Source organism: Sorex araneus, chromosome X, assembly GCF_027595985.1.
Source record: "Sorex araneus isolate mSorAra2 chromosome X, mSorAra2.pri, whole genome shotgun sequence".
In the NCBI taxonomy this organism is placed as follows: Eukaryota; Metazoa; Chordata; class Mammalia; order Eulipotyphla; family Soricidae; genus Sorex; species Sorex araneus.
In genome coordinates this window covers 51,860,876-51,883,612 of record NC_073313.1, presented here as the reverse complement: position 1 = coordinate 51,883,612, position 22,737 = coordinate 51,860,876, and the positions used below count along the sequence as shown (strand labels likewise).

General features: G+C 47.1%; 1 protein-coding gene across 3 annotated transcripts in view; it reads left to right on the top strand.

The window, feature by feature from the left end:
* Positions 1–22,737, top strand: part of OTUD5 (OTU deubiquitinase 5) — a 33,171-nt gene that overhangs the window by 7,054 nt on the left and 3,380 nt on the right. For all 3 annotated transcript variants that reach the window (XM_055121549.1, XM_055121548.1, XM_004606437.2), the window contains 5 exons: positions 7,008–7,101; positions 14,268–14,332; positions 14,418–14,574; positions 14,666–14,814; positions 22,463–22,666. In XM_055121549.1, coding sequence (XP_054977524.1) covers positions 7,008–7,101; positions 14,268–14,332; positions 14,418–14,574; positions 14,666–14,814; positions 22,463–22,666 — 669 coding nt within the window. The remainder of the gene's footprint in view (positions 1–7,007; positions 7,102–14,267; positions 14,333–14,417; positions 14,575–14,665; positions 14,815–22,462; positions 22,667–22,737) is intronic.

Genomic DNA, 22,737 nt, shown 5'->3' with positions numbered 1-22,737 from the left:
GATGCACCTTCTTGGAGCGTGAAATTAATCACTCCCACAAAGATGTTTTCCTCACATGGTAACATGTTACAAGTTCTGGGGACTGCTGCCTGGTTTCTTTGGATGGAGCTTTTCATTCTACTTAGAGGTGTTCTTGTTTTCCTCCCAAGAAGGGGAGGAGAAGAAGGGGAGGGATCACACCAAAGTGGTCAGCTACTGGGCACAATCTTATGATATCTGAACTGCTTGTATGTCATCTCTTTCTGTTTTGATGATTGAAAAACTGGCTCAGAGCAGTTCATCATATGACTAATAATTGGTGAAGCTGGACTGGAATCTTAGTTTGTTATGACCCACAGCTTGCTTTGACTTCTTTATTTACTTGGATTTGAGATTACACCTGGTGGTATTCAGGGCTTGTTCCTGACTCTACTCAGGGATCACTTCCGGTGGTATGCAGGGTATATATGGTATGTATATGGTATATATGGTGCTGGAGATCAGACTGGATTTGTCTGCATGCTAAGCAAGTGACCAGTGATCTGGGCATCTTTGGGGAATGAGGGGTGGTCTTGGCACCAGGCCTGCTGGTACAGAGCTATGAAGCCCAGAATACTAAAAATCTCTTGGCCATGGGCTCTGGGAATACATCTGTCTGTGAGCTGTCTCTGTTGTCTTAACCCTGGTACTTGTTCTCTGGCTCTGCTTTGATTTTTTTATTACTGTTGTTATCATTATTGCTGTTCTTAGCTTTGGGACTATACCTGTTTACCTAGAAATACTCCCTGTGGCCTTCCTAGAGTGCCACGTCTTGAGAGGCTCAGGGCTTACTCCTGGTTCTTCTCCGGGGTTACTCCTGGTAGGGAGTAGGAGACCATATACTGTGCCATGGATGGAAGGCAAAAGTGCCTCCCCACTGTTTCATCTTTCTGACTGTGCTGTTTATTCTCTCTGACTGAGCTCAGGGATTGCTCTTGGGAGTATTTATTGGACCAGTTGTGGTACTGGGGACCAAACCTGGGCATCCTATGTGCAAATAGCATGTGCTCCCACTCACTGACTTATCTGCTTGCATTCATTTCATTTTAGTCTTTGGTGACTTGGTCCTTGAAACCGAGGTACCAGAGAGCTTTGGCCAGCCCCTTTTTGGAAGCTCAGGGATAGAGGAACTAGCTCTCAGTCGTATGCTTGTAGGATACTTTCTTGTGTTAGGGCCTTCATGATGTACCTTAAACTTACCTTCAGCTAGGTCAGCCTTTGTTCCTTACTCCCAGCTTAACTTCTTGGGCCATTTTCGTGAAAACACCAAATCAGCACTTTTCTTGGAGACTTATCCACTTTGGGGAAGGAGAATCTCCTGGATCTCTCTGAAGATGTTCTGGAGCCCAGGACCTTGGCTGTCCTGTTTTTGCTTTCTAGAGGGTCACGCCTTGAGAGGCTCAGGGGTTACTCCTGGTTCTTCTTTTGGGTGGGGGGGATATACATTGCCATGGATGGAAGGCAAGTGCCTAAACCCTGTTTTATCTCTGACTGAGAGAAGGGGTTTTGCCAGAGCATAATCTCTTAAAGCTAAACTGGTGTTGAAGCATGGTGGGTGACTGGGGTCATGAGATCCACGTTTAGATGCCAATCTCTGGTGGCCTAACGACCAAAGTTCTACTTGTGGAACTTGGGAAATAGCTGAAGTGGAAGAGCATGTGTCTGGTATGTGTGAAGTCCTGAGGTCAGGCTCTAGCAATATGTTGCCCCAAAAGCACCACTCAATATTGACTCTGTGAAAACTAAACAAAGTGAAAAGGCCTGCTTATGAAAGCATATACATTCAGGATTCCTTCATTTTTAGGGATAAACCATGATTTTTCAAGATGGGCTGTCAGATATGTCCTCAAGCTGTGAGGCCTGAAGCCTCTCCTATATGCCTTTACACTAGGCTTTGCTGGTACCAAACCCCCAGCTTCATTTTGCCTCTATAAAATGAAGATGCTTCCTGTCACTCTGGGAAGGACAATTAAATGAGGTCACCTGTTGCACCTGGCAGGTGTGGGGCAGTGGCCATACATGAGTTCCTCTTTTGTCCTGGCCCTGCCCTGCTTGCCTGCCTAGTTCTACCCAAGACTGCTGAACTCATTACCAGGCCTTTGTCATCTCTGATGCTTTGGCAAGTGATTTCTTCTTGTTATTGTTGTTTCATTTTTGGGGGGAGGCCTCCCCAGCTGTGCTGTGGGCCACCAGGCCTCTATCCAGCAGTGCTCAGAAGGGCATGTGGTAACAGGGATTAAATCCAGGCATCAAACCTGGATCTCCCTGAATATGTTCTGGAACTCAGACTTTAGGCCCGCCAAATGATTTATAAGCTTTTGTGAAGGTCTTGCTAGAGATTGAGGTTCATCCCACACCACACCACACTGGTCCTCTGAGCACTGCCAGGTGTAGCCCCGGAACCAATTATTAAAAGCAGAGCCCCAGTCTGGCTCACTTCATTGCCCAGGCCTGACTTAGTGGCTGCTGGGTCAGCCTTCATTGAATGAGTAGCATCCCTTCATTCTTTCCTTTGTCCTTGAGAGAGGATAAGGTGGGTGTTGCGCTTCTGTTTTGTAGCTTTTCCTTCTGTCCGGCCAGAGACTGTGGGCCTAGTTGCCATTTCCTGCTGAAGCTACCTGACTGGTGGTTGATGTTCTGGCACTGATCCTGGCGGGCAGGCACGGCTGGGGGAACCTGGTGGAGTGTGCTCCTCTTAGCCTCAGGGGCAGGAGTGGTACCTGGACTGATGGAATGTTAAACACAAACTTGAGTGTGCTGCCCATGAAGGCTCTTTAAGGGCTTCCAAGGCCCTTTGTCATCTCATGAAAGCCAGCCACACCTTTATGAGATGTGGTCTCTTATAGTAGGTATAGCTGGGATTCCTTTGTCACATCCTCTTCATCTCTTCCTGTTCAGCCACTCACCTCTGAGGACCTCTGTTGTCCATCATCTCTGTGCTGATCTCTCTGCTTTTCTGCACTGGGGCCATGTCACCAGTGTATTGGTGGTGGTTTCCGAAGCCTTTTCATGGCCTAAAATGTCTCTAAACATCTTGGCAGCTCTAGCAGCTAGATTGTACATCCCTTGTTTGATAGAATCTGAAGTTTGGAGAGGTGGTAGTGGAACAGAACCGGTGGATGACAGAGCCATGATTAGAACTCAGTGCTTTCAGCCTTCTAATTTCATACTTCCTACTTTATAGGGAATTTCTCTCATTTGAACTATGGAAAATGGGCTTCAGAGAGGATCCCCTACCTGGGGGCTTTTTATCCCAGAACTTCTAAATCCCTTGGTGTGTGGTGCTGTTCTCTAGAAGCAGGCTTAAGCTCTGATACTGGATCAGTTCTTCCAATGACCAGCAGAGGGCACGAGGGAGTTGGAAAGACTTGCTTCTGGTTTGTTTTGTATTGAAATGAAAAATATGCTTTAAGTGACACGTGGATTTTTTTTAAAACTAGACCTTTATGTTTTAGAGCAGCTTTAGGTTCACAGTACAATTGAGCAGAAAGTGCAGGGAATTCCCACACGTATCCTGACACACCCTGCATAGTCTTCACTGTTGTAAAGGGTGATCATTTATATGATGTAATGAACCTACAGTGACATATTGGTATCACCAAAAATTTTTGTTTTACATTAGGGTGTTCACTCTTGGTCTTCTTTCTTGAGGGCTTGGAAAAATGTATAATGACAGTACCCACCATTATAGGTGCATAGAGAATAGTTTGGCCACCCGAAGAATTCTTTCTGTTCTGCCTATTACTTTTTCTATTACTTTTTTTTGTTTTTGTTTTGGTTTTACTTTTTGGTTTTGGGTCCATACCTTGTGATGCGTGGAGTTACTACTGGCTCTGTACTTAGGAATTACTACTGGTCATGCTCAGGGGACCATATGGCATGTGGGGATTGAACCTGGGTTGACTGTGTGCAAGGCAAGCACCTTATCCCTCCGGCCTGTCTTTCCATTACCTTTTTTTGGGTCACATCCAACGATACTCAGGAGTTAACTCCTGGCTCTGCACTCAGAAATGACTACTGGCCAGGGATTGAACCCAGGTCAGCCTCGTGCAAGGCAAATGCCCTACCTGCTGTGCTATTGCTCTTGGCCCTCCATTACTTTTTTTTTATTTTTGGGTCACACCTGGCAATGCACAGGGGTTACTCCTGACTCTGCACTCAGGAATTACTCCTGGCGATGCTCAGGAGACCATATGGGATACTGGGAAATGAACCCGAGTCAGCTGCATGCAAGGCAAATAGTACCTGCTGTACTATTGCTCCAGCCCCTCCATTACTTTTTATTGGAGGACTACACATGACTTTGCTCAGAGTTTACTGCTGGCAGTGCTTAGTGGACCATATGTGGTGCTGGGGATTAAACCTGCATTGGCTGTGTGCAAGGCTGTGTGCTCTATCCACTGAATTCTATCTACAACATCTCTATTACTTTTTTTTTGCTTTTTTGGGTCACACCTGGCGTTGCACAGTGGTTACTCCTGGCTCTGCACTCAGGAATTAACTCCTGGCGGTGCTCAGGGGACCATATGGGATGCTGGGAATCGAACCCGGGTCGGCTGTGTGCAAGGCAAACGCCCTACCCGCTGTGCTATCGTTCCAGCCCCCTCTATTACTTTTTAAAATCCCTATTAGTTTTTAAGAATTTCTCTCCCTGGGCTGGAGCGTAGGGCGTTTGCTTTGCACGCAACCGACCCAGGTTCGATTCCTTCATCCCTCTTGGAGAGCCCAGCAAACTGCCGAGAGTATCCTGCCTGTATGGCAGAGCCTGGCAAACTACCCGTGGCATATTCGATATGCCAAAAACAGTTATAACAAGTCTCAATGGAGACATTACTGGTGCCCGCTCGAGCAAATCGATGAACAACAGGACAACAGTGCTACAGTGCCCCTTTCTTACAGTAATGGGGGTTGGAAATCTATCCGACTTTGCTCATAATTTTTTAGCTGTGCTGCTGACTGGGAAGGTTGTACTACAGTGGTGTTTGTACACTTGACTGTGGGGCTCACTAATCTTTGCTTTCCTTTAGTTGAGGTGCTTACACACATGCTTGCTGGGCAAGTACTCTTAGCTGAAGCACACACTGATTATGACTCTGGTGGTGACAAATGTGCTCACCAGAGTTTACATTTCTTGTCTATTGTCTCCACACGTCTTTCTATTTTGTTTGGTTTTGGGGACACACCTGGCAGTGCTCACAATTTATTCCTGGCTCTGCACTCAGGGATTACTCCTGGCGGGCTTGGGGACCATATGGGGTGCTAGGAATCCAATCTGCATCAGCCTTACCTTAAACCACTGTACTATTGTTCTGTGCCGCCTCCCCCCGCCCACATCTTTTTGAGCTGTAATGCTTGCCAGGGGTTGTACCTCTTTTTGTGGTGCTCACACCCTTGGCTATAGTGCAGCAATAACTGCTTGCAACACTGGGGATCGCAGACAGCAGAGCCACCAGGATTAAGCTCAGCACATGTGAGATAGTGGGGGTTTGAACTCATGACCATATGCTTGCAAAGCAGCCACTCTAATCCCTGGCACTATTCCTTCAGACACATTGTCTTTTTTTACATCCATCAGTATACATTTGTGTAGTATACATCAGTGTACATCCACCAATATACATTCATTTCACTTGGGGCTAGATATGCTTGGAACTGAGATAAAAATTCAGAATTTAGAAAAGACCCTTGGCATATATAGAGTATTCCCCTTTATCTGTGGTCTTACTATCCATGGTGTCAGTTACCATAGTTAATCTTGGTCTAAAATTTTTAGGTATAATAAGATGCTCAGTGGTTTATTCCTGGCTCTGTGGGTAGGGATCACTTCCTTTGGTGCTTGGGGGACCATATCAGGTGCTGGGGATTGAACCCCTGTTGGCCATGTACAAGGCAAGCACCCCCACGATGCTCTCTTTCTGGTCCCCAATAATATACTTTGGTAGAAAGAGCATAGCATATTTGCATAATCTGCATAACTTTTCTTCAGGTATATTATAATTGCTGTTTTACTGCTACTAGTTATTGGTATTCTCTTACTGTGCCAAATGTATTGAGTTTTATAATAGCTATACAGGAAAAAGGTTGCATATGTTGGGTTTGGTATGCTGTTTTCAGGTGTTGATTGGTGGGTCTTAGAACATACTCTCAAGGATAAGGGGGCTTCTCCATTATGTAACATCTCCAGTATGGTCTGCAGCAGCATCCCATAATCAAACACCAGAATATTTGCTGCATGAAGCTGTTTGAATTCATCCACAAGTGGGATAAGGCTCAGATCAGGTTGCCAAATGAATTAAAGACTTTTTTGGTCTTCAGCTATGCTTGAGTTTTGGAATTTGGGGTAAGGGAGTATATGCTTTTTGTAAAGAAGGAGGTGAAATAAAATCACTCATGCTATCAGCACTGGCAGATTATGCTTTGTTGTATAGCTTCCCAATTTTATGTGCATGTGTTTGTATACATATGCATACACATATATGTTAAAGGTGTTCAGTCGTAAATGAGAGCATATTTGGCATACATTTGCCGTATAGATGAGGATTCCCGAGATATATGTGGGACTTGGGATGGAGACTTTTGCCAGTCACTCCCTCCTCAACCTCTTCCCCCACTCTCTGTGGGTAGAAGAATCCATTGATTGATATTCCTGGAGTTAGTGGCAGGTTCCGCTGCTTGTCAGGTCTGGGCCTGGGGCTGACTGGGGAAAGACTCAGCATCAGATTCCCAGTATGGTCAGTAGGGGTCAGAGTGCAGGTGGCACCTCTCTTCTTAGGGCAGCTGGGGCCCCTTTGGGGGCAAGTCTTCTGCTTACACAGTGACTGGTTCCCTGAAAGAATTAGTCATGTTTGCGAGTGGTCAAGCAGGAATGAGAACTTGCCCCTGCCCAGTGCCTTCTCAGCCTACCAGCTGGGCCCCTTGGGGATTCAAGGGCCGGGCCCTGGGGAGGGGTACAGGCCTTTCCTGTTGCTGACCCCCACGTCTTCCTTCAGCAGGAGCATTGGTTTGAAAAGGCCCTGAGGGACAAGAAGGGCTTCATCATCAAGCAGATGAAGGAGGACGGCGCCTGTCTCTTCCGGGCTGTAGGTGAGTCTCTGCCTCAGCCCTCAAGGGCCTAGGGCTGCCCCTGAGTTGTGTCTCAGTTGCCAGGAGAACCCCTGAGAGTCGGGGGTAGAGTTAGCTGGTCTTTTGGGGACATGAGGCCCCAGGTTAAAGTCCTGAGTCCTGAGGCATTATGGTGCTGTGAGAGGAATGGCGGCAGCAGTGCTCGTGACAATGAACACGGTATTACTTCGGGGTAGATGGTTCTGTTCTGATTGGAGTTGGAAACTTTTGGAATTCTCTCCCAACTAGGGGAAATGTAGCCCTAGTGTTGCTTCTATTTGACAGGTGAGAAGAGTGACAGATAGGGGTTTGACTTGCCCAGGGTCAGCTAGCCCGTGGTGGAGGTGGAGCTCCGTATCTGGGTTAGGTTAGTCTGAGGCCTGTGTTCCTAACCAGGCTGCTGCAGTTACCCTGGGTTCGTTTTCAAAACACACCCTCCAAAATAGTGAACCCTCTTGTCTCCATCATCCATCTTCAAAATAGCCATTGACACATGGCTGTGCTTGTGTCCCTGCTACTCTACCCACTCTCTTTCACTTTCCCTGAGATAAGAATGTTGTTAAAGTAAAACCCAAATTTTGGAGTATGTGATTCACCACGGTTTTGTATGTTTTCTTGTCAGACAAGGTTTCTTTCTCTCTCTTTTAAAAAACATAACCAATGTTCCATTATCACACTTATAAAATTAGTACTTTCTTACTACCATCTATGGACCAGTCTGAATTCAGTCTTGGAGACCCCCTTTGGCTCTGAGTCGACAAATTAGTTGTGAGGTCCTATTTGTATTTGGAAAGTTCGGAGTGTGTCCTGACAGTGATCCTCACTTTGAGGCTCTGGTACCTACTTATGACAAGTGCCCTGTCATAAACCCCATCTTTTAGCGCTGGTCTTGACTCAGCGCTTTGGTCACCTTCACTTTGATGTCCACGCCCCCTTCCATTCCCCCACCACTATGAAATGATGTGTATATTCTGAATTGCCCTTCATATCCTACCTGTGGCTGCTATTGTGTCAGTCTGGTGACTGGTCGGGGATGTGGGCTGAACAGACTCGAGTCCTGCTTCTGGCCACGTCCCTGATTCTCCCTGTGACCTTGGGCAAGGTGTTTGTTTTGACTGACCCTGTTCTATTAATTGAGACTAGAGAAGATCCAGGGTTTGATAGTAGTTAAATGAGCATACTTGCGTAAATCCCAGGACTATCTCCCATGTAATAGGCCCTCGTGGTACGATATAAGCATTGGTAATGCCTGAATGTTACTCTCCAGGGTGTCTCAGAGTGACAGATGTTTGTTGAATGGGTGAAATTTTGGTGAGGTGAGAAGTCCTGTCCGTTCTTCAAACAGAAGAGGTTTGGGCAATGGAAAAGATCTCGACCGTCCTACCCCTACAGCTCAAATCCTCTTCTCTCTGGCACCTTTGCCAGAAAAGGTGCTGGACTTGGGGCATCTTGGACCAGAAGAAGGCAAAGGATTCATCAGTTGAAGCCTGTAGGAATCATGTCTGGGGTTGTGACACGAGGCGTATTGTGGAGTGAGCATGACTGCTGCTGGGTTGAAGGTCAGACAGTGCAGCTGGGCCTCTGGAGCCTGTGAGGCAGACCTTGGGTCTCATGTGAACCTGCTTCTGCGGTGACCTTGGAACAGTATATATTTTTTATCTCTAGTATATTTTGTATCTCTCTCAAGACATTCCTCCCAAGCACCCTGTGACCCTTTTCTGCATCGGTCTTCTGATTGGGAGCCTGAACTTACAGAAAGCCTTTCTTATCACTGCCGCAGCTGCGTGTTTCCCCTGCCAGCACTGCCCTTGACTTCTCTCCCAAATACCTTAGGAGCCCCTGCCCTTGTTCAGAACTACAGTGTCCCTGGGTCTCTAGGCCTCATCTTGAGGTTTCTCCAGGACAGAATGCAGAGGACCTGTGTTCCCTGGTTATTATTGCTGTCTTTCCCCTCAGTCTGGTCCTGACAGACAGGTTGCCCTGGGCCGGGATGTGAAGGCTAACAGGCACTGGCTGCTTCCCTGCCACACTTGGAATAGTGGAAGGAGAGTGGTCGTGGCAGACAGAGAGCGCACTGTCCATCCTTGACCCCTACTGTTTACAAGATGTTCAACTGTCCGTTTTACCTGCAAAGTGGGGCTCGTTATTCCCTGAGATAGGCAAGAACACCGAAGGTCAGAAATGCAGGATCATTAGTGGCAGAGCTGGTATGAAACCAGAACTGCTCCAAGTCCACATTCTTTCTGCGATCTTAGGAAAGCCCTCCCTTCTTAGCTTTCTTGTCAGCCTCCCTCTGTAACCCTTCCTTTCTGGGTTTTACTTCCTCTAGCTTGGAGTAGTCTACAACCCTGCACTTGGGAACCCCAGGACAGGTGGCTTTCTGTTTGCTGCTGAGCGCTGGCTGTCCCTAAGTGTGAGCCAGTGTGCAGCTTGTGTCTTCTTTATTTCATCAGCCCTGTTGCTGCTTCTGAGCATCATTGGAGGCTTGGGTGGAGTGCAAGAAGGGGCCTGTGGCCCTCCCAGCCCTGCTCTGCTCAGATAACATCCTCTTGGAAACATGAGTCTGCATTTTTCCTTCCCTTTGACTCCCCATGTGGTTTTGACTCAGCAAAATCCTCTGGTCCTGGCCCTGGCCCTGGCACTGGCCTCCAAGGGCAAAGTGCGGGTTGCATGTGCAAACGACTGCCTGGGCCCTGGGAAGCCACTGTGGCTGTACCTGTTAGAACCACTGCCCCTGCCCCCTCCACAACATTAATGCAGACTCCTCCTTTGTGCATTTTGGTTTGGGAGCATGATCTATCAGCACTTGTAGGGATAGATCTTGGATCCACTTTAGCTATTTCATAAATAGGGATAGTGAGGCTGCAAGAGAGAAGTTGGACTGTATTATCTTGGTCATGTGACCAGGAGATTTCCACGGCCACCATGTACACCAGCTTCTTTTGGCCTTCCTCTGGCCTTTACTGAATAAAGGAACAGGTCTTTCAATGACTGCACTATCGGGAAGGCCAAATTCTGCTGTCTCCCAGGGTGTGCTCTGCGGGGCCATGGGCCAGGTCCCAGTGCAGCTCTATTTTACAGCGAGTTGAGGTCTTTTTTTCTTGGCTCATCTCCTCTGCTGGGGCCAGAAGTCCCCACTGGATGAGGACGGAAGTGGGGAGTGAGCCAGATTCTGTCTCCCCCAGCTGCTGTGTGTACACACATTTGTGTGGTTAGTTTTTTTGAATCCCTGCAGACCCCAAACTTCCTTTTTTTGTCCTCAGCGGAACTTGATGTGGCTCTTGTAGCAGGCAGGCTGGCCAGGCAGCAGCCGCCACAGCCTGGCAGGAAGAGTTCCAGGTACCTCTGAAATGGTGCGGCTCTATACCTAACTCCTTTGCTAGTCCCGGCCCTCTGGACTTCTTTACCTAACTCCTGGGCAAATAGTGGCTGCATTTTAGAGAACAGGCACTCAAGTGACAGGATGACAGAGGTTTGGGGCATTTCTCCAGAGAGCAGGGGAAGACAGGAGAGGTGAGTCTGTTGGAGCAATGGACTCTCCTCCTTCTTGAGAACTCCCAGCAAAGGCTAGGAAAGAGGTGCGGACCTCTCTGTAGAGACTGACATCCTCTCGTGCCTTTAGTTTTTCCTCCTTGGAGCCCAGACATCTACTCAACCCCCTCAGTATCTGTCATCTCGACCCACTCTCAGGCCTATCCTGAGTACTTGAGGATTCCTGCTTGCACTGCTGGGAAACTGAGGCAGGCAGGATCAGGCCTGGTTCCAGGAGTCCGGTGGCTAAGATGAGAGTGGGCTGAAGGCGGGTAGGGAAATGCCACCAGGTATATCGGTGTTTAGAAGTCACTGGTAGCCCCTGAAGATCCTGACTGCTCCTTTACCTTCCCAAATGTGGGTTTTGGGCCAGTTGTGCCACATCACTACATCTGGATCCCTCCTGTGTAGAAGGTTGGGAGGATTGAATTTGGTTTTGGTGAAAGTGGAACAAGTTGGAATGTGGGAAGCCTTTGCTGGAACTCCAGTAGCATTTATTGTATTGAGGGTGCCCAGGCCTGTTTGGGTTGGGGACAGAGGTGAGATAGTTGGGGACTACCTTCCAGCTGGACTCAGGGAAGGGATAACAGGTGCAACTTGCCCACAAGTGCAGCGTCAGCAAGGGGAGAAGTTTCAGTTTCTATCAAAACACATTCTCTGAATTCCCCTAGCTTTGTAGGTCCAGTGAGCCCTTTCAGTCCCCAACCTTCAGGAAGTCCAGCCTGGGCCCTAGTCCCGTGTGCCAACCCTCTTTGAGGAGGAGGACTGTCTGCAGGTCTGAGGTGGGATTAGCAATGACAGACAAGCACTTTCCATTGAAGACTTCCTGTGTTCTTTTCCTTGTTTGATATGTTTTTCCTGTCTCATCTCTCTCCCTTGTTGGTGGTGATGGGGAATGGACTATTGCTGTTTCATTCAGAGATACACATTTTCTTTCACATGAGTGATCCCCAAACTGGAATGCATTTTGGAAGGGTGAAATCAATGCACAGTGGTACTGCCCTACATTACCGCTTGTGCATCTTAGACTTGAGGAGAGCTGGTGATGGTTCCTGTTTTGTGGATGAGTAGAGATGATCATATTAGTCCACTCTGAAGATTCCTGTTGGTAGGACTTTGATGTCAGTTGGGTTGCTGAAAATTTGAATTTGGGGCACAGAGGAAGGTAGGCCTGTGGATCTCAGGGTTCGCTAAAGGCAGATAGTGCCTGTCATTACTGTTTGCATGAGGAGTGCAGACTGGGTTCTATATCTGGGGCTTTCCTCAGGCTGAGGAAGTGCAACAGAAATGAGGAAGGGCTCAAGAAGCAGTTCCGGTGCCATGCCAGCTGACGGATGGATGGGGGTGGGGGGCTAGCTCTCTGAAGGAGTCATCATTCTCATATCACCCTCCTCCCCCCGTTTTTTGAACACATAGCCTATGCCTCAGGTGTTTGGCAAAGCAGCGCCTGTAATGTTGACGGCGCCTTGTGAGAGGAAGAAGACTTACTGTGTCTACTCTCTGGGTGAGGACATTGCAGTCTCGAGAGGTTATTAAAGGCTTTGTCCAATGCCACACAGTAGAAGGCAGCAGAGCCTTCCTGCCAGGCCAAGAGGTCAGTGACTGGGGACTGGGACCCTCATGGGGTTCTCCCACAGCTCCTTCCCTGTGCCTAGCCTCCCTACTACTCCCTTTTTGTGCTGCAGGTCTCTGGCACAGGCAGACTTATCCATCAGGCCTGGAAGGGCTAGTCCACCCTTTGGGCCAACCCATGTTTAACCCCTTTGCTCCCATTTCAGTTCCTGTTAACTGCACCTGCTGACAGTGCTGTCTTCTGGTTGGCACCCTAAACTTGTGCTACATAAATAGCTCCCCAGGCAGCTTCTGCAGCCACAGCAGGCTCTGTGGTCCTCGATTCTAAGAAAGGCAGCCGCAGGGGGCCCCCAGCCTGTGCACTGGGCACGTGACTTGCTGGAAGTGCCGCTGTTGGGGAGAGGGGGGAACTTGGCCACAGAACCCACATCCTTGTTTACATCGGTGAAGGGGCTACCCCTTCCTGCCTTTACGCCCCCATTCTCCCACATCCTTGGACCTCTTGCATGTCTTGTCCATCCAAGAGGATTTGAGACAGGCATGGACCCTATTTTCTAACTCAGCCCAGTCTTTTTCTCATCTCACAGAACCTGCAGGGTGGGCTGGGGGCATCAAAAACTACCAAGAGGTGCCTCCCCATAGTTAGACTGGTGGTCCCGGGGGTGGGGGTGTTGTTTCCCGAGGGACCTGCCTCTACCCTGGGGCCCCAGAGAGATCCCTGCAGAACTAATGGTCCTCTGGGGAAACCAAGGGAAATCCCCTTTTCATTTTAGCCAGTGTACCTCGGGCATGGATCTTTAAGCTTGTTTGATTTTTCCAGGGAGAAGGCTCCCTGCACCCCTCCCTGTGCCTCCCTCCATGTGGCACTGCTGTCACTTTCCCACAATGATCGGGCCCCAAGCTGGGCCAGGGGGTGGTCTCAGCTGTAAGCTGCCCTCATCAGCAGCTTCCTGTGCTCTGGCAGTTGAAGCCAATGTGCTTGACATGAATTTACTGATAGCGGTGCCTAGGGTGGGATATGTGGGAACAGAGTACAGAACACTTTCGTGTTGGACAAGTAGGCAGCCAAAAAGCACAAAAGAACAACCTGAATAGAGGGAAACAGCCTTGCGAAAGTCCTCAAGCGAGGCAGACGGATACTGGTTCTTGCTTTGACCAAACCCCGTGACGTCTGAAGCATTTGGCTCACAGGCCGCCTTGCTTGAGTTAGTTTAAGTGAGGTGCATCTGTGTCTTCTCTCTCTCATTGGTCTGCTGCTTCCTGGCAAGGGCAAGATCTTCCTCGCACGGTTACCTTGGCAGTGACCCCCACTCAGACCTCACTCTGGGGGCAGGGACTGTGATTTACCAAGTGACTAGTCTGTCCCAAGCCCAGCGTTCGTCACTTGCCACCCAGTAGTCTCCTCAGTGGCCTGCCAGGTATTATTCAGCATTTTATGTGTAAGGCCTATGAGATGCAGAACACTTGGTCACCTCTTCTGGTCATTTTGCTCACTACTCTGCCTGGGTTTAGAACCTATTTTTTTATTTTAAAAAAACTTACAAAGGCCATACTCCCGGAGAGTTAAGAAAATGGAATTTCAGAGTCGACTGTCACAGACCGACTTTCCCTGTGACACCCTGGTCAAGGCATAAATTCTCCCCAAGTCTCTGTTTCCTCAAAAGTGAGGGGACGGGGGCAATGTGGAATTAGTGGTGTTTGGGGCCACTTAGTCAAATGTTCATTGACTTGTCTGAGTGGCAGGGAAAGTCCTACGTAAAGACAATCTAAAGACAATCATCAGTCCTCTCATTTGTGTGAGAGGCCTGTGGTTTTGTCCCTGACACCTGCACTCTCCTTTTTAAATAATTATCCCTGCCTATCCTTTTTTTTGTTCCATGATACCATTCTAGCCCCCAAGGCCAAGAACTCTCTGTTCAGGCCTTGGGGTATGAAAGGGAATTTCCGTTGGCCCACTGTCGCCCAACCAACCCTCAAGGCTGTTCCATGACTTGGGACTTCTTCTTGTAACAGCCCTGACCCTAAGCTTCTCTTCTTCTCCACAGCTGATCAGGTGTATGGAGACCAGGACATGCATGAGGTTGTACGGAAACACTGCATGGACTATCTGGTGAGATCTTTCAGAGGCTTTGGGGGAGAGAATGGAATGTGGGTTTCCCTTTCCACACAGATATTGACCTTAATCTGTTCTGTAGATGAAGAATGCTGACTACTTCTCCAACTACGTCACAGAGGACTTCACTACCTACATCAACCGGAAGCGGAAAAACAACTGCCACGGGAACCACATCGAGATGCAAGCAATGGCAGAAATGTACAACCGACCTGTGGAGGTTTACCAGTACAGCACAGGTACTTCTGTGGTGTGCGACATGCAAACTGTGTCTGCACTGAGCCTGCCCTGCTTCATCCACTGTGCATGCTCTCTTTTCTCTCTCCACAGAGCCTATCAACACATTCCATGGGATCCATCAAAATGAGGATGAGCCCATCCGGGTTAGTTACCATCGGAATATTCACTACAATTCTGTGGTGAATCCCAACAAGGCTACCATTGGTGTGGGACTGGGCCTGCCATCTTTCAAACCAGGGGTAAGTGGGTCCCCATGCCCAGGATGTCTGCTAGGTATAGAGTCCAGAAATCTCTGTTGACTGGGGAGACGGGTGTCTCAGTTCTTCCACTAGCCTGCAAAATTACCCTGTCTCCTCTTTGAGTTGCCCCTGAGTTCTCACCTCTGTCGCATTAGTGATCCACCACTCCAGGCTCTTTTTGCTGTGATATTTTGCCTGTGTGAGCTGACTAGCCCATCTTTGTGCCAACAGGATTGGCAGTTTATCATATGAAATCACATTTGGCTGCTGGGTTGTTAGTGGACCTACATATATCCTCCCAAACGGAAATTATTGGTCTTACCCATCATTTGCTTGCTATAGGGCATTTGCCCAGATTGTACAAGTAATCTGGGCTCTCTGTTTGGCGGGCACAGAAAGTGCCTAACACTGGGCCTGGTGCTGAGTAGGTGCTCAGTAGGTGGCAGAGCTTTTTCCTAGCATACTCTGAAAATGACAGATTGTCATTCTCTCTCAGAAACAGTTGTCTGCTGGGGATTTTACTGTTATTCAACTTTCACTTCCTATAAACATAAAGTACTCCTGCTTAATTTTAGGAAACACATGTATGCCTGCAAACTCTCCAATAGAGTTTTTTCCTTTTGTTTTAAAAATAAACATTTAATTTTAGAACCATTTTAATGTGTAGAATCACTGTAATTTGAGAATCCCCATATACCCTACTATGGTGAATGTTTGTCACCATAGAACATATGTCACAACTGATGAAACCGTATTGTAATATTAACTGAAGACCATACTTTAAGCAAATTACCTTAGTTTTTTTCATAGCGACTCTATCTGTAGTTGTCTTATTTCCTTTGGCTCCTCTTGGCTATGTTAGTTTCTCTGAAATCCCTATATTTGTTTTTGATTCTAGAATTTTGCCTTGTCTAGAATGACATATTCATACAGTATGCAGTTTTGTTTCCGGAATGACTTACTGTAAAACTACATTTAAGAGTCATACGTGACTTTTGTGGTGTGATTGTTCATTTATGATTGTTCATTTATTTTGACTCTTTGGAGTCTTTTATTTTATTTATTTATTTTGCTTTTTGGGTCACACCTGGCGATGCACAGGGGTTACTCCTGGCTCTGCACTCAGGAATTACCCTTGGCCCTGCTCAGGGGACCATATGGGATGCTGGGATTTGAACCCGGGTTGGCCGTGTGCAAGGCAAACGCCCTACCCGCTGTGCTAGGCCACACCTGCTGAGCTTGGGGGCTTACTCCTGCTTCTGCCCTCAGGGATTACTCCTGATGGATACAGGGGACTCTGTGGGGTACTGGGGATCCAACCTGGATTGGCTGCATGCAAGGCAAATGCCCCTACTCCCAGTACTATTGCTTCGGCCCTTTTTCCTTTTTATTTATTTATTTTCAAAAGGACTGTTGTGTAATCTTTGAGGGCGGCCAGGGAGGCCCCGACAGCTCCCCGCCCAGGTCCAGTGGTCTTGGGCCACTCGTTCAGCCGGGGCGGCCCGAATCATGGGGCAGGAGGAGGAGGAAATTGATGTCGGTGGGCCCCACATGAAGCGGGGAGGAGAAAGACGGTCACTTTCTCCCCAGCCGCCTCTACCACCTGGGACCCAGGGTTACTGGGTTCTTGTCTCACTCACGGAAAAGAATTTCAGGAGTAGACAAGCAGTGAAGTAAATAGATTTTATTTAGAGGTTTCTGAGGGAAGGAGGAAGGGATAAGTGGAAAAGAAAAAACAGTAGGAGTAACGCGCTGAAGAGAGAATGCGGGCTTCTCCAAGAGTGGAGGAAGCTCTACACACATCCTAGCACTGGACACGAAAGCATGAAAGTACACATCTCAAGTGGGGAGATGTGGGCGACACATGTGCTCGGGCACCACATGTGCTCGGCCACGTGGGCACAAGCAGCACATGGGCTCAGGCAGCATATTCGCGCCCTTCCTTTGTTCAAGGTATCTTCAACCTGCCCCCACCCACATGGGGGTTTCTTTCCAGGTAAAAGTTCGTTGCTAAGGTTACCAGAGAGGTTGGGAGTGTTGATGGCCTTTGGGGAACCTCCTGGGGAGGGGTCCATTATCCTCAGGGTCTGCTGATGGTTTCCTCTGGGTCTTTTGTTTTCTCAAATCTGCAAGTCTTAAGAGTCTCCTTCCCAGGAACTCTGTTAAATCTCAATTTTCATTGCCAAGAGCCTTTCCCTATCTACCTGCCTACATCAAAATGAGGGCCAAGCCGGTTGGTTGATCAGTTGCTGTTTATTCCATTCTCCCCGCGGGCCTGTTCCAGTCTCTCTGAGGCCCCCATTCTAGTCTCACACTGCCCCTCATTCCTGTCACCTTCTGTCTCTTTCGCTTATCTCTCTGCACTCCATCTTGCTCCCAGATCTGTCTCCCAACTCCAACTCTCTTTTGTCTCTCCACCCCCAGCATTGGGGGTAGAGGCACACCCATTCAGGTAGCAAAATCAACATAAGAAAGCCCTTCCTTTGCTCTCAGCAAAATACCCCTTTAGGTTTTTTTCTCCTTTCCTCAGCCCAGCAACTTAATTAACATCTTAATTAACATCTTAATTCTACTTCCTTATATCAGTTATTTTTGTATGGACACAGTAAGAGATATATTGAGGCTTGTAGGGCAGCTCTCCTGGGAATATCTGCCACAGACTCAGACTACAGTGCTCAGGCAAAATTAATCTTTCCTAACCCTAGCAGGGTCTGAATCTAGTTATTGCTTTTTGGATCATGACAGCATTTGTCCATGACCAAGCTCTTAACTTATAGTTAAGCATTATGGCACTTTGGCCAGATCCATTTCGATGGCAGGGTAGCACGCAGCTCACCGTTTGCCCTGGTCCATCCGGTCCCTTGTTGGGAACCTGCTTTTGTGATGCTAGGAAGTAAGGGAAATTTAGGCTTAAGTCCAGAGAACAGATGCCCAGGAGGTAAATACCATTGAGAGTCAGTTAACTGAATGATGTTACAAAAGCATAGTATTAACTGTCTTCCGTGCCCATACAAAAAGGACATTGCTCTGAATAAACTATGCAAAGGACCTAAGAAGAAAACAATATTTACAAGTCAACAGAGCACAAAGAAAGAAGTTACAAATAAACACTGAGGAATGGGAACACTGTGATGGGAGTAACCCTATAAACCTAAGCTCCCTGCAGCAGGGCAGAAAAGACAAATCAGAGTTATCCTACAGACTGTCTTATGTGTTTTTTTTAAAGCACACAGACTTAATTGTTTAGAGAAGTTTTTCCTCAGAAAGACTGTCTTTGGTACAGGGTGAGAGACCCAGCCCTTCTTAGCAGTTGACTTCCTCATGGCAGTCAGGAAGAATTTAGAACAGTTTTAGATTAACAGAAAAAAGAAGATAGTACAGAATTCCCAAATATCCTCCTCTGTACAGAGTTTGATTGTTAACATCACAGGTGACTGTGATGCATATCTTACGATGCAAGCCAATATTAATAGATTATTAACTAAAGTCATCTTGTATCTTCAGACACCCTTGTCTGGAATAGTTCCTCATATTTTCATGTTGTATGTGACCTTGACAGTTTCAAGGATGCTTCTTTCTCTTGAATTGCTTTTCTCATGATTTGATTGGGGTTATGGGTTATAGACAGGAAGATAAAATGGTAAAATGCCATTCTTACCATACAACAGTGTATATTGTGAACTTGATTTATGATTATGTTGTTGATGGTGATCATCTTGTCAGATTTTCTCTACTGGAAAATTACTCTTTCTGTATGGTACTGTTTAGAAAGAAGTCACTGTTGGGGCTGGAAGGATATATTTTAAGAGAGTTGAATGCATGCTTTGCCTTCAGGAGGTCTTGATGTGATTCCTTGCACCCTGTGGTTTCCTGGGCACCACAGAGATTGACTCTCAAGCACTAAGCTGGAACTAGAACCTGAGCACCTTCAATTGTGCTCCAAATAACACAAATAGGAGAAAGAATCCACTATAGCCCATACTCAAGAGGAGAATAATGAGATAATGGTCAGCAGAATTGTGATCTGAGAGTGCTGGTGAGGGCGGGTCTTGGAAGGAGGGGACCTGGGGCCAATGGTGGATGTGGTATTGTATAGTAACACCCTAAGTATTATGGAAGAGGGACAAAGTGGGGGGGTTGTCGAGGACTTTGACGGTGGTGAAGGTACAGTAAGTTGTTGTATATCAAAACCATAAATGTTCAGATTTATTCTAACCATCACCTGAGCTAAATTAAAATTGCAAGAAAGAAAAATGAAGGTTAGGTTGCATCTCCTTAAAGAGCAGAATAGGGGCTGGTGTGATAGCACAGCGGGTAGGGCGTTTGCTTTGCACTAGGTCAACACGGGTTCGATTAACAGCATCCCATATGGTCCCCTGAGCACCACCAGGAGTAATTCCTCAGTGCAGAGCCGGGAGTAACCCCTGTGCATTGCTGGGTGTGACCCAAAAAGCAAAAAATAATAAAGAGCAGAATATCTACATAAAAATTAGTCATTCTCTCCCAAGGAGATTTGATTTTTTTCTCCTACTTACTAATTTACTTTTTCTCAATGTATATTTAAAGGGTTTCTCCTATACTTTGGATTATAATATAGTACTATTTTTTAAAAGTTGTTGCTCAAATGGTTTAAGTTTTGGCTCTACAGAGCTCTATTAGTTGCTTCCCGTGTCTCTTTGGACATAACCTCAGCAGCATTGCATTGGTACTGTTTTTGCTTATTTTTTGTTGGAGTTTGAGCCTTTCCTCACTCTCTGGCACTGCCAACTACTTTAGACTCTTGTTTCCTTTTTTTTGTGTGTGGGGGGGAGAGGCAACACCCAGTGGTGCTCAGGGGTTACTCCTGACTCTGTACTTAGCAATCACTCCTTCACTCCTGGTGGGTTCAGAGGACCATATGGGATGCTGGGAATTAAATCCATGTCAGCCATGTGCAAGGTAAGTGACTTACCTGTTGTACTATCACTCCATTCTCTAGACTCTTATTTCCTGCTTCAGTCCAACAACTATTTCTCCAAGAATCTTTAGTTCTTTTTTTTTCTGAGCTACGCTATTTAGCTTTGTAACACTGCTTCTACCTATCCCTTTATTGCTCTTGTTACAATGGCCAGGGCTCACATACACTTAGCTCTCCAGGGTTTAGTTGTAGTGCTTGCCAGAGGTCTGTAACATGCTCATACGCATGCTCACTAAGACTCACGCTCCTGGCCTCAGGGCTAGCACACACCTCACTGGTTTTGGTACTCTGGAGATCACACACTCCCTTGCAGTGCTTGGTGGTCCCAGACAGTAGAGATGCCCGGATTGCACTCAGTGCATGTAGGCGATACTAAGCATTGTACTCAGGGCCTCGTGTGTGCAGGGAGGTCCTTTAGCCACTGAACCATTCTTTGTGCCCATTCTGATTTCTTTGTTAAGAGACTGTTACTAGAAATGAAGATTTGGGTACTTAATGTTCTTCTTGCTGCTGGTGTGTCCTTGATTGTCTTTAGGTCTGTTAACGGAATAAAGAGATGAATATTTGTGTAACTTGAGCTGTGTAGCTACATATTTCTAGAATTTTTTTTTTTTGCTTTTTGGGTCACACCCAGCGATGCTCAGGGGTTACTCCTGGCTTTGCACTCAGGAATTACTCCTGGCGGTGCTTGGGGGACCATATGGGATGCCGGGGATCGAACCCGGGTCGGCCGCATGCAAGGCAAACGCCCTACCCGCTGTGCTATCGCTCCGGCCCCTCTAGAATTATTTTTATATCTAACCACCTATACCAATATTAAGCTAAAGTTCTTACTGATGTTTGTTTCCAATTTGAAAGTCCTTCATGGGTATTTTAATTTGAAGTTACCTAGTGACGGATTATGATAAACACCTTTTCTTTGTTCTTATTTGCTGTTTATCTTGAAGAATTATGTGTTTAGGGGATTTTTTGCCAATGTAGAAAATTGAGTTTTGTGGGGGGCTTAGAGCAATAGTATAGCAAGTAGGCATTTGCCTTGCATCCAACTGACCCAGGTTCCATTCTAGCATGCCATATGATCATCTCAGGAGTGATCCCTGAACTCAATACCAGGAGTAAATCCTGAGCACCGCTGGTGTGATCCAAAAAATGTTATTTTTTTTCTATGACAGTTTTTCATACTTTGGGACTATTATTCATAGGTAAAAATTATATTGTACATCTTAGTGTGTCTAAAATATTCATGTGTAACAATGTATGTGTGCATTAAAATAATGTTTGAGTTTCACAGCGACACTTTATGTGCTGATACATTTTTTTAATTTATTTTGGCATTTGGATTACAGCTGGCAGTGGTCAGAGCTTACTCCTAGCTTTTTGCTCACAGATCATTCCTGGCAGTGCTCAGTGGACCATATATAGTGCCAGAGATTGAAGCAGGGTTGGGTACATGCAAGGCAAATGCCTTAAGCCCTGTATTATTTCTCTGGCCCTCTGAGTATCTTCTTGTAGTTCTTTTTGTTGTGTTTTGGGGGGTCATGTCCAGTGGTGCTTGTTTTACTCCTGGCTCTGTGCTCAGAGTTCACTCCTGACAGAGCTTGGGGGACCATATGTGATGCCGGGGATTGAAACTGGGTCAGCTGTATGGAAGGCAAGTGCCCTATCTGCTGTACTATTGCTCCAGCCCATGCTCTGATATTTTTAATTTTATTTTTTAAAATGCTGTTGTATCTGACAGCATGAAAACCAGTACTCTCATACAATATCCTATAAGTCACACATACTGTGACTGTTACACACAATACCATGCTGCTACTTTTCCTTCCCCATCCCATTACATGCCTAAATGCACACATAGCTGACTTCTCAGGTGATCATTTCTCATTGCCTTATACGGGCATTTGTGAGCAAAATCTCCTGGCTTTATGGAGTCATTACTGTTAATGCTTTTCTTCCTTCCTTCCTTCCTTCCTTCCTTCCTTCCTTCCTTCCTTCCTTCCTTCCTTCCTTCCTTCCTTCCTTCCTTCCTTCCTTCCTTCCTTCCTCCCTCCCTCCCCCCCTCTCTCCCTCCCCCCTCCCTCCCTCCCTCAATTTTTGAAATTTTTTTGAGGTACTGGGATTAATGACTTTCATGCATACATGATTTTGACACCACATCCACCACCATCCCTGCTTCCTCCACTAGTGTCCCACGGACTCCTGCTACCCCTTATCCACATTGGCTAAGGCTTCTTTAAACTCCCCTTGAGGCTTGAGTGCAACTCGGCTGCCCCTCACTTTATAACTCAGTTGAAGTGTTTTAGGGTTGGGAACAGCAGGGTTTCTGGTTTGGAAATAGGAATTTGGAATGACTGTCCTGACGGGTTGCTTATTCAGATATACCTGCTTCCCTGTCTACTCTTCCTGGGCTTCTGGGCCCACCTCCCTGAGTCCATGTCGGTTTTTTTTTTTATTTTTGCTTTTTGGGTCACACCCAGCGATGCTCAGGGGTTACTCCTGGTTTTTGCACTCAGGAATTACTCCTGACAGTGCTTGGGGGACCATATGGGATGCCGGGGATCGAACCCGGGTCGGCCGCGTGCAAGACAAACGCCCTACCCGCTGTGCTATCGCTCCGGCCTCCCCATGTCGGTTATTGACCAGAGTTCAGAGTGCCACCCTGCATCACTGTTCAGTGCTCCACCCTTGCAGTTTGCAGAGCAGTCACTAATGAAGAATGCCATAAAGACATCGGAGGAGTCATGGATTGAGCAGCAGATGCTAGAAGACAAGAAGAGGGCAACAGACTGGGAAGCCACAAACGAGGCCATCGAGGAGCAGGTGGCACGGGAATCCTACTTGCAGTGGCTGAGGGATCAGGAGAAACAGGCCCGCCAAGTCCGTGGTCCCAGCCAGGTGGGTCCAGCATTCTGCCACTGGTCTGGCTGAGAACCCATTATTTTCTGTGCTGTTCTCCTGAAACTGGC